This window comes from Pogoniulus pusillus, chromosome 4, assembly GCF_015220805.1.
Source record: "Pogoniulus pusillus isolate bPogPus1 chromosome 4, bPogPus1.pri, whole genome shotgun sequence".
Lineage (NCBI taxonomy): Eukaryota > Metazoa > Chordata > Aves > Piciformes > Lybiidae > Pogoniulus > Pogoniulus pusillus.
Window position 1 is genome coordinate 33959818 of NC_087267.1, and position 14396 is coordinate 33974213.

Consider the following 14396-nt stretch of genomic DNA (forward strand, 5'->3'; position numbering starts at 1 on the left):
TCAGTAAGACACTTCTGTTGTCTTCACTGTAGAATTGACTCCAGAGCTAGTGTTGCCAGTGCCAGCACAGCATTACAAAATTGCTCAGACGTGTTATTTCTGATGTCAGAAGAGAACGTCAGAATTACCGTGGAAATAAGGAAGGGATTTTTGCCGTGTTTCAAAATGAAGCCATTCACCACAACCCCCCAGGAACAGTCTGTACCAAACCACTAACCCTGTATTTCAAGGAGCCAGTAACTCCTCATGACCTCTTTATCAGCCCCAAATGGAACTGAGATTTCTTTCTGTTTATTAGCATTTACATTAACCAAATTAATTAGGAAAATTTAATCAGACACAGTACATGAAATCCTATTAATACAGTTAAAATGTTTAAAAATGCATAGAATTAATGCACATAGCATACATTTGATCCTCTGTATCTCACAATAAAAAGCAGAAGTCTTTTACTTTTTAACTAGCTAATTAAACTGACGATGAACTATGAAATCAAGGGGAAAAAAACTAGCCTCAGAAAAAAAGCTTTGTTAAAACACATTTTTACTTTGGCTTTATGAAATGATTTTGAAAACTGAAACTTTATCAGAGAGAAAGTAGAAATTATACTGAATGCATATAAGACAGTTGAAGATCATCTGTATTATTTCATATCTCTGAATGTCAGCAGTCATCTCTCCTACACAGCAGCTACAGCTCCTTTAAGCACCCTCGACAGTAATTACGCTTTTAATTTGTAATCCATTAACAATGCAGTACCCCCCGAATCCAGCCTTGAACTCTGACACACACTGATCTCTTTTATCCCTCCCACACCCTCTTTTATCAGACGCTATTTTCTTTAAATTGGCTACCAAATAGCATAGCACTGTACCTTTAAATACAAATCAAACAATATTCATATTCCCACGGTGCTGCTAGTTTCCCTTATGCATGGAATCGACTGTAGATTAAAAGCTCAGAATCTGAAAAGGGATTCTGTTCTGCAGACCAAAGTTCTCTGTAGGAGATGAGGGAGAGGGTCAGTCCCCGAGTCACACACACAACAGGCAGAAAAGACACTTGTGATCCTCAGCTTTGGAAAGCATCAGAAAGGAGAATAAAAAGCAGAAACACATGGCACACTGAGAACTGGTATCACTTATGGCTTCTAACCAAAGCAGCAATTAAACACCTTTCGTCATTCCCCCAAATGCTTGATTTTTGTAAGCGCTGAGAGACACACACACACACACAAAGGCAAATCCCTCTGAAGAGCAAGGAAAACTTAATAACCTACCATTTTCTTTGCACTCTTCTGGAGGTTTAGCCTTTTTCGCAAGTCGTGGATCCAGCCATGATGTTGTCTTTGTGTTATGGCTGAAAAGAAAAGAGATCACTCTGAGCAGACACATACTGAAAAGAATCAAGTTTATTCCTTAAGAAAAAAGGGTTAGTCCATCAAAATTGCAATCGATACACTTAATTTGCTTACTGGTTCTAAGTAGCCCTGAAGGAGGTGTAAGAGTAATTGTGCAAGGCAGCTGTAAATTTGGCAACCTCAGCTCCCCGTCCTCAAAGCAGCTATTTTTATTAAAATCAACTAGAATGTTGCCAAGTTAACCTCATTGAAAATGCAGAACTCATCCAGAGCAAAAGGAATTTATTACAAATACAGGGTTCTGCTGTTGAACGAGTGCAGACAACAGGATCCTGTAGCATTCTCACCGTTTTCAGACAGAATTATTTTCATCTTAAACCTGTGCTTTTCATAAGCACAGGTTTATTATTTCTTACCAGCAGCACTGGCATGGCACAGCAAAAGCGATGCAAATTACAGCACACTCCTGCAAAGTCTATGTTTCCGGACAGGGTGATTAATGATACTTTGTTTAACAAAGCTTTATTCCTCCATATACAATCCTTCTATCGAGATAAAATAGATATGCACAAGCTGAATGAATCATGTGGCTCCTCTCTGCACTCAGAATAGATCTTTGAGGAATCAGCCATCAAACAGCGCAGAAGTGGCACAAAGTGTTTGCTGTGAGAATATTCTGCCAAATGAATTGATACTTAGCACAGCTAACAGGGCTGAAAATCAATATTTTCCAATGTATACCTTACCCATAAACACTTGAATCTAGAGCCAAATAACCTAAATCTGTTAAGACAGGAAGACTCCAATACAAAAACCAATGTGATCATGACTCCTTTATTTTTTAAGATGCCTTTCCCACAATACCATTGCTCAGAGTCATTTCTAGCACATTATATTTATCTGATACATCCTAAAGGGATACTCTGTGCTATACAATTTACAGAGTACTGAATTATTTAGTTTATTATTAATTTGCTCTGTCGTTTTAAGGTGTACTTAAGACTTCTGCTACAAGCATCATTTTAAGGTGTACAAAAAGAGCAGACCTGGCAAAAAAAAAATGATTAATATGCAGTCAGTGGTCAGTGAGTTACTTATTAACTGACATGGTTCATGTGGTTCAACACCACTGGCATCCTAAGGATGTTTAGTCCATAGAAGATAACTTTTTCTCTGCCTTGATTTCTCTCCTTCTCTCAAAACAGAAGAGTACTACCTACCTCTCAGCATTACTGTCACAATCTTAAAGCTTCCTCCACATTTTAAACCAGAAAAATAAGTAGTTGAGAGTTATATCAGGATAAAGTGGCAAGTAAATTGAGAATGGAGGCATTTTAATTCCTATTTTTAGCATGAACACCATTCCTGACAGGAAAAGAGAATAAATGAAACCTTTTACTTTGAGAGGAGAGCTGTATTGCATGGCATGAAGAACAATGATAAACCAAGGCAAATTTGAAATGATGCTGGCATCCCATGCTTGATTGCAAATGTAACCAAGGTGCCTTCTCTAGGGGTTCTGGGCTGCCTGTGGTCTCCTCTAGAGTGTATTTTTATACTGCTGTCACTGTCTGACTGCAGCTTGTGCAGACATACTTGAGATAGCTTTAAATTAACTAGGAGAGATACTGGCAATGCCATCACTGCATCATTGTGGAGCTCAGTGTGGGCTCATCACCCCAGCACCTGCTGAACTACTTGGGTGCAGCCAGCAGCACATGCTGAGCTCCACAGTGCCCATGGCTACCCTTTTAGCAGTGCCAGGGCTCAGAAGAGCTTGTGCATACCTGTGGAGTCTGCAGTCACATCTCTGGAGCTTGAGAGTGTCCCGCTCAATAGCCACTCTCTCACAGCTATGAATTTGAATAATTTTAGGGACCCCCACTTGCTTGCAGGGACTCTGCTGATTCCACAGATAGTTTCCCATGGTTTCAAAGAGCAATATAGGCGACCACTGTTTGTAATAGGTGAATAAAGTGGATCTCAAAGGCATTTCACAAAGAAATAAAACCAGCACCCTTGTTTTAAAAGTGGGAAGAGTCACAGAGCCATTAAGTGACTCTCTGCAGCCACCAAACCAAGACAGTGACACAGTCAGTACTAGGAGTTGCAAGTCAACTGCCAGTTTATTCCTTACAAGGCCCATACATAAGAACACATCAATTCACAGCCCCCAAAATACCCCTACACCCTTTCTGTAACAGACCTGAGAAAAGAGTTTCCAGGCATTTGAAAAGACAGGTGCCAAGCTGACAACCAGCCCAATTCAGTATTACTGCTTAAAACTGTGAATTAGCTGGATTACAGATTCCAAGGTTGTTGGGGTTTTTTTGAATTGAGAACAACAACTGAGTGGTTCTGCTTTCCTTCTGCATTAAGTGTGGCTTCCGTAAACTCAGTACTGGTGTCTTCCAGCTTTGTGTGCTATGGCTATTCCAAGCAAAATCATAAACAAATTAAAAAGTCAAGTGCTGTTCCAACAGAAGAGTGATCTTTCAGACTGCAGTGAAATTTCAGAGAATGAAGATGGAATCTCATCTAGGTCAGCTCTTACAGCACTCAGTCTCCTCTTCTAGTTAGTCTCTCAAACTCATTGAGAGAACATCTATTGACAACAAATGACAGAAGGAGCAAAGTACCTTTTGAGAATCATTCCTCTCCTCTTTACCCATGTCTATACCTAATCCCTTGCACTTCTCTCTTCTTTACTGTCTGTACTAAACGCACACGCTGTGCCTTGCAAGAGGACTTTAAATGCTTCTAGACAGGTGCTCCAGTGGATAAAATCTTTTCCTGCACTGAAGACAGACCTTATTTGAAAGAAGGAACCACGCCTGTCTTTTTAATACCTCTACAGTACCATCAGTGTCCTCTTGAGTGCTCACAGTTGATTGTTTGAGAATCTTAGCAACCACGTACACAAGACACAAATGCTCCATGAGGACAGACATGACTGCTGTTGTGTTGCTCTCAGTAGAAGAGGGAATAAGGAGCCTTGCTTATTGTTTTTGCATACATGTCTGCTTCTGTCCTACACAGGAGACTTATCTGGCAGTGTCCAATCTCCCTTGTGTCAGCTTTCAAGTTGCAGATTTCAGAATGATGCTGCACTTGCCATAGAAGAGACAAGTCAAACCATTAACCTATCACTCTCAAGTTACCACTACACCATGATCCCTCAGCACCACATTTCTATGTCTTTTAAATATCTCCAGGGATGGTGAGCCCACCACTTTCCTGGGCAGCCTGTTTCCTGATGATTTAAAATCTCTTTGGTGAAGATTCTTTCCTAATATCCAACTTAATCCTACCCTGGTGGTAAGATGAAGTCCTCCATGATAACAGCAGTGATTCTGACATACAATACTTTCTCTGCCTGTTGATCCTGGTTTGTCTAAGACTTCCATCATGACATCTGCTTTGTTGACTTCTCTCCTAATTCTTACCCACAAACATTCAACCCAACTATCACCATAATTAAGCTTAAAACAATCAAAACATTCTGCAACACACAGGGCCACCCACCCACCTCTCCTTCTTGCCTATCCCTTCCAAAGAGTATACAGCCACCCAGTGCAGGATTCCATTGTGTGAATCACCCCACCACATTTCTGGAATGGCCACTAATAGCTTTCTGGTGGTACAAAGGCTTCCAGCTCCTCCTGTTTTGGTCTGCATTTATGTAGATGCCTTTCAGTTGGGCCATCTTGTTATTGGGTCACCTTATTTATGGGGAAAAGGTCTAATTCCTCTCTGACTGTTCCCAGACTCTTCCATGATTTCAAACCATCGATACCCTTTATGTCTTGCTATTGCTTAGCACTCTGTCCCTACCCCAGCTCCTAGCCCCGGTGGAATGGCAGAGCAAAGGACCCTGCTAGTACACTCAGCAAACAGTGATGTGTTACCCCCAGGCTTATCTCTAGTGAACCTAGTTTTATCCCTTCCCCTCTTCGAATCTAATTTAACACTAATGGCAGAAGTAGCACTAACAATTATCTGCTGTAGGAGCTGTGCACATGAATGGGTTTTAAGCACTAAAAACCTTGCTGTGTGTAACCTGCCCACTTTACCACTAGGTCTAACCATGTGTGCACATTTGGGAAGTCTTGTAGATGGACCAGAAGGAAAAGGGGCTGGGGATTTACAGATTAGTTATGAACAAATTGCAGATGAATAGCAGCCACAGTTGTGGAATAAATGCACAAACAGGCAGCTGAAGCCAGTTGTCATTGCCTGAATGGGAGTGAAGTGATGCAACAAAAGCACCCTGTGAGAAATACAGCTGTGGTTCCACCAGCATTTTGCACTGGCCACTGCTTCATTACTCAGCAATCACCATACCTCATCATTAAAGTGCAAGTTTAGAAAATCCATTCTTACACAATGTCAATGATCTTGATTACTAGCTAGGACTACTGAGTTACAAGTGCTGGTGTCCACCCTAGAATCTGCCTTAAAGTCAAGAGCAAGTCCTTATTTTGTAAACTTTGAAAGCAGTCAGTGAAGCATCCCTTTGGTTTTACTTTGAGCAGGTAGACATGTAACATGTTCAGTTCCTGCTAATTTTTACTTGCTATACAAAACAGAAACTGCTTACAGGCCTGATGCATATGGTAAATTGGAAAAATAGTTTAAAAAAAAAAAAAAAAGTCACTCAGTAAATCAGTGGAGCTTAATCTTCCAGCCAAAAAGTCAAGTTTGAGGGAGAATGAGTTGAATCTAGGCTATCATAGAATCAAGCAGGTTGGAAGAGACCTCCAAGATCATCCAGTACAACCTATCCCCCAGCCCTAGCCAATCAACTAGACCATGGCACTAAGTGCCTCATCCAGGCTTTTCTTCAACACCTCCAGGGATGGTGACTCCACCACCTTCCTGGGAAGCCCATTCCAATGCCAATCACTCTATCTGGGAAGAACTTCCTCCTAACATCCAGCCTAGACTTCCCCCGGCACAACTTGAGACTGTGTCCCCTTGTTCTATTGCTGGTTGCCTGGGAGAAGAGACCAACCCCCACCTGGCTACAATGTCCCTTCAGGTAGTTGTAGACAGCAATGAGGTCACCCTGAGCCTCCTCTTCTCCAGGCTGAACACCCCCAGCTCCCTCAGCCTCTCCTCATAGGATTTGTGCTCCAGGGCCTCTCACCAGCTTTGTCGCCCTTCTCTGGACATGTTCCAGCACCTCAACTCTCTCTTGAATTGAGGGGCCCAGAACTGGACACAGGACTCAAGGTGTGGCCTGAACCAGTGCTGAGTACAGGGGAAGAATATCTCCCTTGTCCTACTGGCCACACTGTTCCTGATGCAGGCCAGGATGCCATTGGGCTCTCTTGGCCACCTGGGCACACTGCTGGCTCATCTTCAGCCTACTGTCTATCAGTACCCCCAGGTCCCTTTCCTCTTGGCTGCTTTCCAGCCACTCAGTCCCCAGCTTGTAGCTTGTCCCTCTTGTCAAATATTTGCATAGAACATGAACATTTCATTATAATCAGTGTCCTCCCATGTCAGTTATAGACAATTTGAAACATATATGGAAAAAATAAACTTCTTTAACCAGAGTGAAAGAAAGCTCCTAATCCTTCCCAGGAACCCTGACTCAGCCTCTTGCTCTTCAGATTTTCTTTGCAGCTCTGTAGTCACAGAGACTGTTAATGCCTCAGTTTCCCATTATCACCACTGGAGCTGGATACCAGGATAAGACTCTCTGGGAATCTTACTGGATACTCCTCCAGTAACAGTAGGAGCTTGGGCTTTTCCTTCTTTAACAATGCATCTTTGAGTATAATTTTTTTGCTGCTTTGAATATAATGGATTTGTGTCAGCAATCTTTCATTTTGAAACACTGATAGATGAAGTCTCTGGTACTAATCAAGCCCGGCAGACTATCTCTTAAAACATTTATGTAGGTAATATAGAAAGTAGTTGCTGACAGTAATTGCCTTTGTGTCTTTGAAAACACTGCAAACCTACTCCAAATGGTGACCTTCCAAGGGCTGTAATTGGCAGCATTATTGTGAAAGGGCATTTCAGAATGGGTGTTTACCAACGCTCTGCCTCTGAGTACCTGGGGCAGGTCATATGGGCTTGCTTGGGGTTCTATTGTGAATATTTAACAATTGAAGGTGATCCTCAATGAAACACCTTGAGCAAAGGGGGAGTGAGACAAACAACATGCACTGCAGGCCACCTGACCTCTAAAATGCTTACTCCTCCCTGCTTTTTTGTATACAAAAACTTTTCAGGTAATACAATTACTATCTTCAGGTAAGTTATGTGTAGAGGGACAGTGGCAGGAAAAACAGAGCACTAAGATCACAATTTTGCAATTCATCCTTTTGTAGGGTGCTGCTCAAATTTCTTACACTCATGTAGGGACAGATATAAAAAGGAGTTGTCTTCTGGTTATGATATGAATGGCAGCAGCTAGAGTTGCTGGTTTGTGGTTGCGTTTCATGCTGGGAGTATGTTAGATGTGCTCAGAGTATGAGGTTTTTAAGAGTCACAGGTTTGGGGTGTTCATCCTGGGAATTCCAAATGGCCTAGATAAGCCCTTATATAGTCAGCCCAAGCACAGTGTGGCACCTTTAGGCACCCTCAGAAGCAGATGCTTATGCTAGAGATCGATCCATCCTATCTATCTAAATAAATGCCAAAAGCCTCCGGCTCTAAATTCTGCTGCTTAGTTACTCTCTGACTCATGGCAGCTTACTTCTGCCAATGCATCAAGTGTTTCACTTTGTCCACAATCAATTGAAACTGCTAATTTAGATTGTAGACATGGTTTAGATTAGAAGAAATTCAGGCTGATTTGAACTCAAGTCTGGTCTTGTGAATGAAGTCCAGGGGTCCAAGTGTTGGAGACAATTAAGTGAATTCCCAGAGACCAACTTTGGTTTTTAGTTTCTTCTGAAAGGAATTCAGTTCATATACTATTCAGTCTCCTTCTCTGGAGACTTTCAAAACCTGCCTGGATGTGTTCCAGCACAGCCTGCCCTAGGTGATCCTGCTTTGGCAGGTGTTGAACTAGATCATCTCCAGAAGTCCCTTCCAAACCCTAGCATTCTGCAATTCTGTGACAGTCTGAAATGTGAACCAAATCACAGTGCATAGAGACAAACAGATTTGCTGTTTTGCTTGTAAGAGACCTTAAAATCAAATTCAACTGCCAAGCCAACACAAACTACATACTACTGCAAGCACGTCCTTGGATATCTGAGGGCATCTATACTGGTAGGAAGTACATTATATTGGACAAATTAATTCTGCCCTTATCTTTGGGCAGGATGAATCAGCCTCTAGAGGTAATTATCTCTCTCCATTGACCACAGAAGGAGTCTTGGCAACTGGTTTACCAGATACCTATGCTATATGGCAAGCCAGGTAAACTTAATCTTCTAGTTCAGCAAACACAAAGGAGAAAAAATTATAATCCACTGCAGACACCAGAGAAAGGTGTTTGAAGAGGAATTCTGCAGAGAAAGAACTAGAGACCTTCACAGGAAAGACAAAAACCAAAAAATGGAGGAAAACCAACAGGAATTGAGCTTGTAGTATGACCTGAAATCAGCAGAGATAAAAACAGCAAGGGAGATGCAAGGTCCAATAAAGACTAAGAACACCTTTAGATATCGAAAGGCAAGAGAAGAAAAAAATTCAGCATTCCTCAAATTCTTTCCAGTCCTACCATCTCCCTAATCTAATTAATTCCTCATGAGGCAAGGAAGTGGTGTCAGTACAAAGAAGCCAAAAGAGATCGTTTTTCTTGCCAGCCCCCCTGTATGCCTTGTTGAAGGTCCAAAGCACATCGGAGGTCTGATCATTGTTATGTCTGACCCAAGCTGACTAATTCATTACAACACATAAACAAGGAAGAAGAATTACAGAAATCTATGATCACATTTACAAGAGCCCTGATGATTCAGAGTTGTTCAGACAATAAATCCACACTGATAAAAGATTGCATGTTTCTGGAAGAAAAAGAATCCCATCAGGAGTGATATTAAAGCAGTATATGAAAAAAAAAACCAACTTGCTTAATGCAAGCAGCAGAAACAACCCACACAGTCACTACATGGTGAATTTCAATATTACACACTGGACACTGATTGAATCATAAAATCATGAAGGCTGGGAAAGACCTCCAAGACCAAGTCCAACCATAACCCAAGGACCATGACCACTAAAATATATCCAGAAGCACCACATCTACAGCTTCCTGAACACCTCCAGGGACAGTGACTCCACCACCTCCCTGGGCAGTCTGTTCTAACTCCTCACCACTCTCTTAGTAAAGAGTTTTCCTAATGTCCAGTCTAAACCTCTCCTGGCACAACTCAAACACATTTCCTCTTGTCCTATCGCTGGTTACTCAGGAGAAGAGATCAACAGCAGATTCACCTCCAACTTCTTTTGGGATGATGTAATGTATTTGTAAAATGTGCTAAGCTCATTTATAAAGAGATTGGGTAATTAGTGCAGGATGTAGAAGTGATCTTGAGCACGCAGAAGGGCATACTTGCACCTCAACATTTTTAGTACATCTTCTGGTACAAAAGATAAGTTACGTAGCAGTGTAGCCAGTCGTAACTAATAAATCATGCTTTCTGATGGTGAACTGGTGGAGAAATATGTAAACATACCCTGGTTCTGCAATGAAGCAAGGCAGTAGGGTAGACACATTATTCCTGCAGTCAAAAGACTAAGAAAACAAGAATCCTTATTTTCTAAGAATATTGCTATTGACTGATTCCATGGAAGTCAGTGGCAAGATTCTTAGGAAACCAAACCAAACAAACCCAACAACAAAGTAGGCCAAGAGTTTACTTTTCCAATTTGTAGCTGTACTTCTTTTCAGATAAAACCTGAATTAACACAGTCTGTACTCAAGAACTAATGGGGTTTTTTTTCACTGTGAAGAGAAGAGTGCTTGGCGAGGGCCTATTTTATAGCTGGTTTGTAGTATTTATTGGTGCTCTCATAAAATAAAGCCTCTTTAACAAGGAAATACATTGCAAAGACTACACTGCTCAGGAGAAGTAGGGTGTTGAAGTAGGAACACACTGAATGTCTGTTAGACGTACTGGAAAGTGGGTTGGTTAGCAGCCTCCTGTGGCTGAGCTATCCTGAAAGCACCACGACACATCAAGGAAGATGATCCTTAAAGATATAACAGAGACTTGAATTCATTCTAGATTTTTCTTCACTAACAAAACAATTATGAGTGGAGTAGAAGAGGAGTCAACATAAGCATAAGTAACTTTGTAGGCTAGCTAATATCCTTGAGACTATTACACAGAATCACAGAACGTTAGGGTTGGAAGGGACCTCACAAGATCCATGCAGTCCAAACTCCTGCGAGGGCTTGATCACATAGGGCAGGTCACACAGCAACACATCCAGGTGGGTTTTGAAAGTCTCCCAGAGAAGGAGACTCCACAACCTCGCTGGGCAGCCTGTTCAGAGCTCTGTCACTCTCACAGGGAAAATATTTTTCCTTATGCTCAGGTGGAGCCTCATCTGCTCCAGCTTGCACCTGTTGACTCTTGTCCTGTCATTGGGACATTACTGAGCAGACCCTGCTCTGTTTTCCTGACACTGCCCTCCACATCTTTATAAATATGAATTAAGTCACCCCTCAGGCTCCTCTTCTCCAAGCTAAAGAGTCCCAGCTCCCTCAGCCCTTTCCTCACAAGGGAGATGTTCCACTCCTTCAGAATCTTTGTGGCTCTACACCAGACTCTTTTAAGTAGTTATCTGAGGTCCTTCTTGAACTGAGGCTTAGTTCATCAAGGCTTAGTTGTAGCTTAGCTTAATGAACTGCAGCTCTTGTTGGTTTAATGCCTTACTTTCTCTGCATCCCTTCCAGAGTTCTGCTGCCCATAAATGGGTGGAAGGCAGGGGAGAGAAGCATGATCAATTCTGTTTTTTTATAAAGAAATATCACTATGTGTAACAAACTCTAAGAACAGCCCATAATGTAATGGTGTATGTGACAGAAGTGGAGAGTTGGATGAGGACTGCATTTCAGGCTGACTGCACATGGCAGCACAAGCACCAAAAATCTTAGTCCTCTTTTACTTCTTTCAACATTGCCCTGACCAACATAAGAAACATCAAACATCGGTTGCCTGGCATCCAACACAATTATGTGAGGACAGTACAATGCTCATGTCTCTAGCATGTGGTTTGAAAGTAGTTGGTAAAGTCAGGTCTAAAGACTATGGGGAATTGCAACCTTTCCTTACCCCTGAGATATGAAAACAGTAAAATTTAGTGACGTCTACAACTTATTTAAGCATACTGAAATAGGTGACATTCATCATCTATATTTAAAGAGGAAAGGTAGCAGAGCTGGAGGTTTTCTTTGGTGGTATTCCAATGTATATACAGTGTTTTTAATTATTGCATGTTCTCATTAGCATATGTTCTCAATGAAAGCAAATGTAGGAGATGGCCTTCTGTTTGTGTGGTGTGTGCCTGTATTTGAAACTTCGGATGCATATGCAAGAGAGGCTGGAAACTGCCCAAGAAATGTACTTAAGTAGCTTTTCCTGAAACACAGTGCTAAGTATTATGCAGGAGGAAGGGAAGGGATGCTCTTCCTGTTCTGTTGATGAATGCTAATATAGGTAAACCTAAGGTCATGAACCTATGGTCAAAATGGGAAAGAAAAGGCACAGATCAAGCCATGCTCCAATATAAAACCATCCTCTGAATCATCCAGTAAATTTAGTACAGGATCTGTTCTGTTCTTTTTTAAGTCCTTGAGGCAGAGGACACTCCTTCCAGTGTGCTTTACAAAACGCTAACCCGGCCATTAACGATCAACAAATAAGTAATACTGTCTACACACAGTAGTCTTACAAATCTACTCCCTCTCTCACTGTAAATCTGCCACACTCCTTTTCATGGCAGTTTTGATAAAAAGGAGCTCACATACAAATTTTAGAGGTTAGTTTGAGGTGAATGAATGAAAACGCTGTCATGAAATCTAAGACACTTGAGTATACCTGTGACAACCTCGAACTTGAGATTGCTTGCTGCTTGAAGTCCTTAGGGTTTAAAGGCACCAATTCATGTGAGCCTCAAATAAAGCAAAGATGCTGTCCTGGTATGACTTTTTTTCCCACCCATTGCGATGTACACCTTTAAAAATGATGGGTTTTCATCTATTATTTAATTATCTAGCACAATCTTTACTACTGTTCAGGGAGATGTCGTTAGGACAATAGGTTTTTGTTGTCTTTTTATCTTTCCCCCCCCTTTTTTTTTTTTGCTAAAGCAAATGGAGTCCCTTCTTGCCATTAGCAAAGGTGCCTTGAAAACAAAGAGGCAATTTAACAGCATCCCCACAGCATTCCTTTCCTTCTTAAACCCTGTGAAGACTGTTGTCATGTGAAAACTTTGACGATCCAAAGAGTTGTTCCTTTGCTTGAATTCCTAGTAAATAAGCTGGTATTTTTACAGCTATATAATAGCATTTTGGGGCAATTACATTATTCAACAACATAATTCTGGAAGGCAAGGACCCCCTGACAACACCCTTTCCTATCTATCTGCACCTCTGATTGATCCTCTCTGCTTTACATAACATTCATTTAGATGGAAGTGAATGATGAACGTTGTCAGAACCTGCCAGTGTAAAACAGCATTTCCCAAAGAAGGAAGTAAGCTGTAACATCAAAGGAATTTGTGGAGTGGAATGGCTGCCCTGTAGAGCAGCAGGGCTATTAGCATTCACTGCATTTGTCACAAAATATACATACATTTTTTTATTAAAATGCCTGCTGTAGTATTCACCCTGTCACAGGTCTGGTGTGTTAGTGACCAAAACATCATCCTGTCCTACACCACCCAAACATTATCTGTTAAAGAAGCCAAATGAAAGTGCAACATCATCCCCTCTGCTCTCTGTCGAGCAATCAGTATTTGGAGAAAAATAATTAAATTTGGGAGTGACGGAAAGAAACAAACAAAGGTTTGAGCTAGCCCTGAGGTCATCCCTGTTTTTCTCTGCTTGCTTGGGCAAAGTTACTATAATTATTCCTGTTCTAGAATAAGCATATTTTTGCCCTTTTCAGCAAAGACACTTATGGTTTAAAATTTACAACTATTTTCAGCCTTGTATATGCCAGAAGCTACAGTCTGCTGTGCCAGTGTTCATGAAAAAAACACGTGCACAAGCTTATTCTTATAACTGGTTTACAGTTCATGTGATAGTCAGAAAATTGTATATTAAGGGATATAAAGCAGAATTGACACCAGATATTATTTTTACTTACTAATAATCAGAATACTGTCTAACACTCCAAATAAGTTTGAGGCAGTTCCTTGAAGTAAACATAAATAAATAGATGTTACTGCTACCTCTGCAGTAGTGTTTTGCTGCTGATGATGTTAGCATTTCCTTTCTCTGTGTGTTTTTTTTTTTGGTGGTGTTTTTGTTTTGCCTTTTTTTTCCTGTGGGATGTGATGTAATTTGCACTCACTCATTTGCTGTGTTCTTCTCCTGGTAATGTGTATTAATGACAGCACTTAGAGAAGAAGAACTTTCATATTCATTTGTTCCACCGGTTGGCTACTTAGCACCCATAGCCACCGGTATGTATAGCTACCAACAGGAAAAAGGTTTCTACCACACATTATTCTCTGTACTGTTCACTCATTTATTTTATTATTTCTAAATCTAGCAAGGCTCCCTCTACTGTTGACTAATTGGTCTTGTAGCCCACCTTTTTTTTTTTTCCAAATTGGCAAACAAATCAACCCTTTCCACCTCTGTCCACAGAGCAAATGAATAACCCCAATGACTGCTACTTTTCCCTAAGCACCAAACGCCTTGCTTTCATAGAGAAACAGCAGCTTTTAATTCCTGCCACCCAAGCACTCACAACGTCTGGCTTACTATCTTAAAACAATAAATGTCAAGACATGGTTGGGCTGTCAACCCCCGCTCTCAGGAGCCTTGAAACTGGAGTGTGATGCTCCACTCTACCACAAAAGCCATTTCCCAACTCAGTTAAATCGATAGAGC

The 14396-nt window shown here is 41.2% G+C and overlaps 1 protein-coding gene across 1 annotated transcript in view; it reads right to left on the reverse strand.

Annotated features, from left to right (window-relative positions):
* The window catches only part of MAGI2 (membrane associated guanylate kinase, WW and PDZ domain containing 2), a 760890-nt gene that overhangs the window by 239450 nt on the left and 507044 nt on the right, over nucleotides 1-14396 (reverse strand). Inside the window, 1 exon segment of the mRNA XM_064142561.1 lies at nucleotides 1280-1359. Coding sequence (XP_063998631.1) covers nucleotides 1280-1359 — 80 coding nt within the window.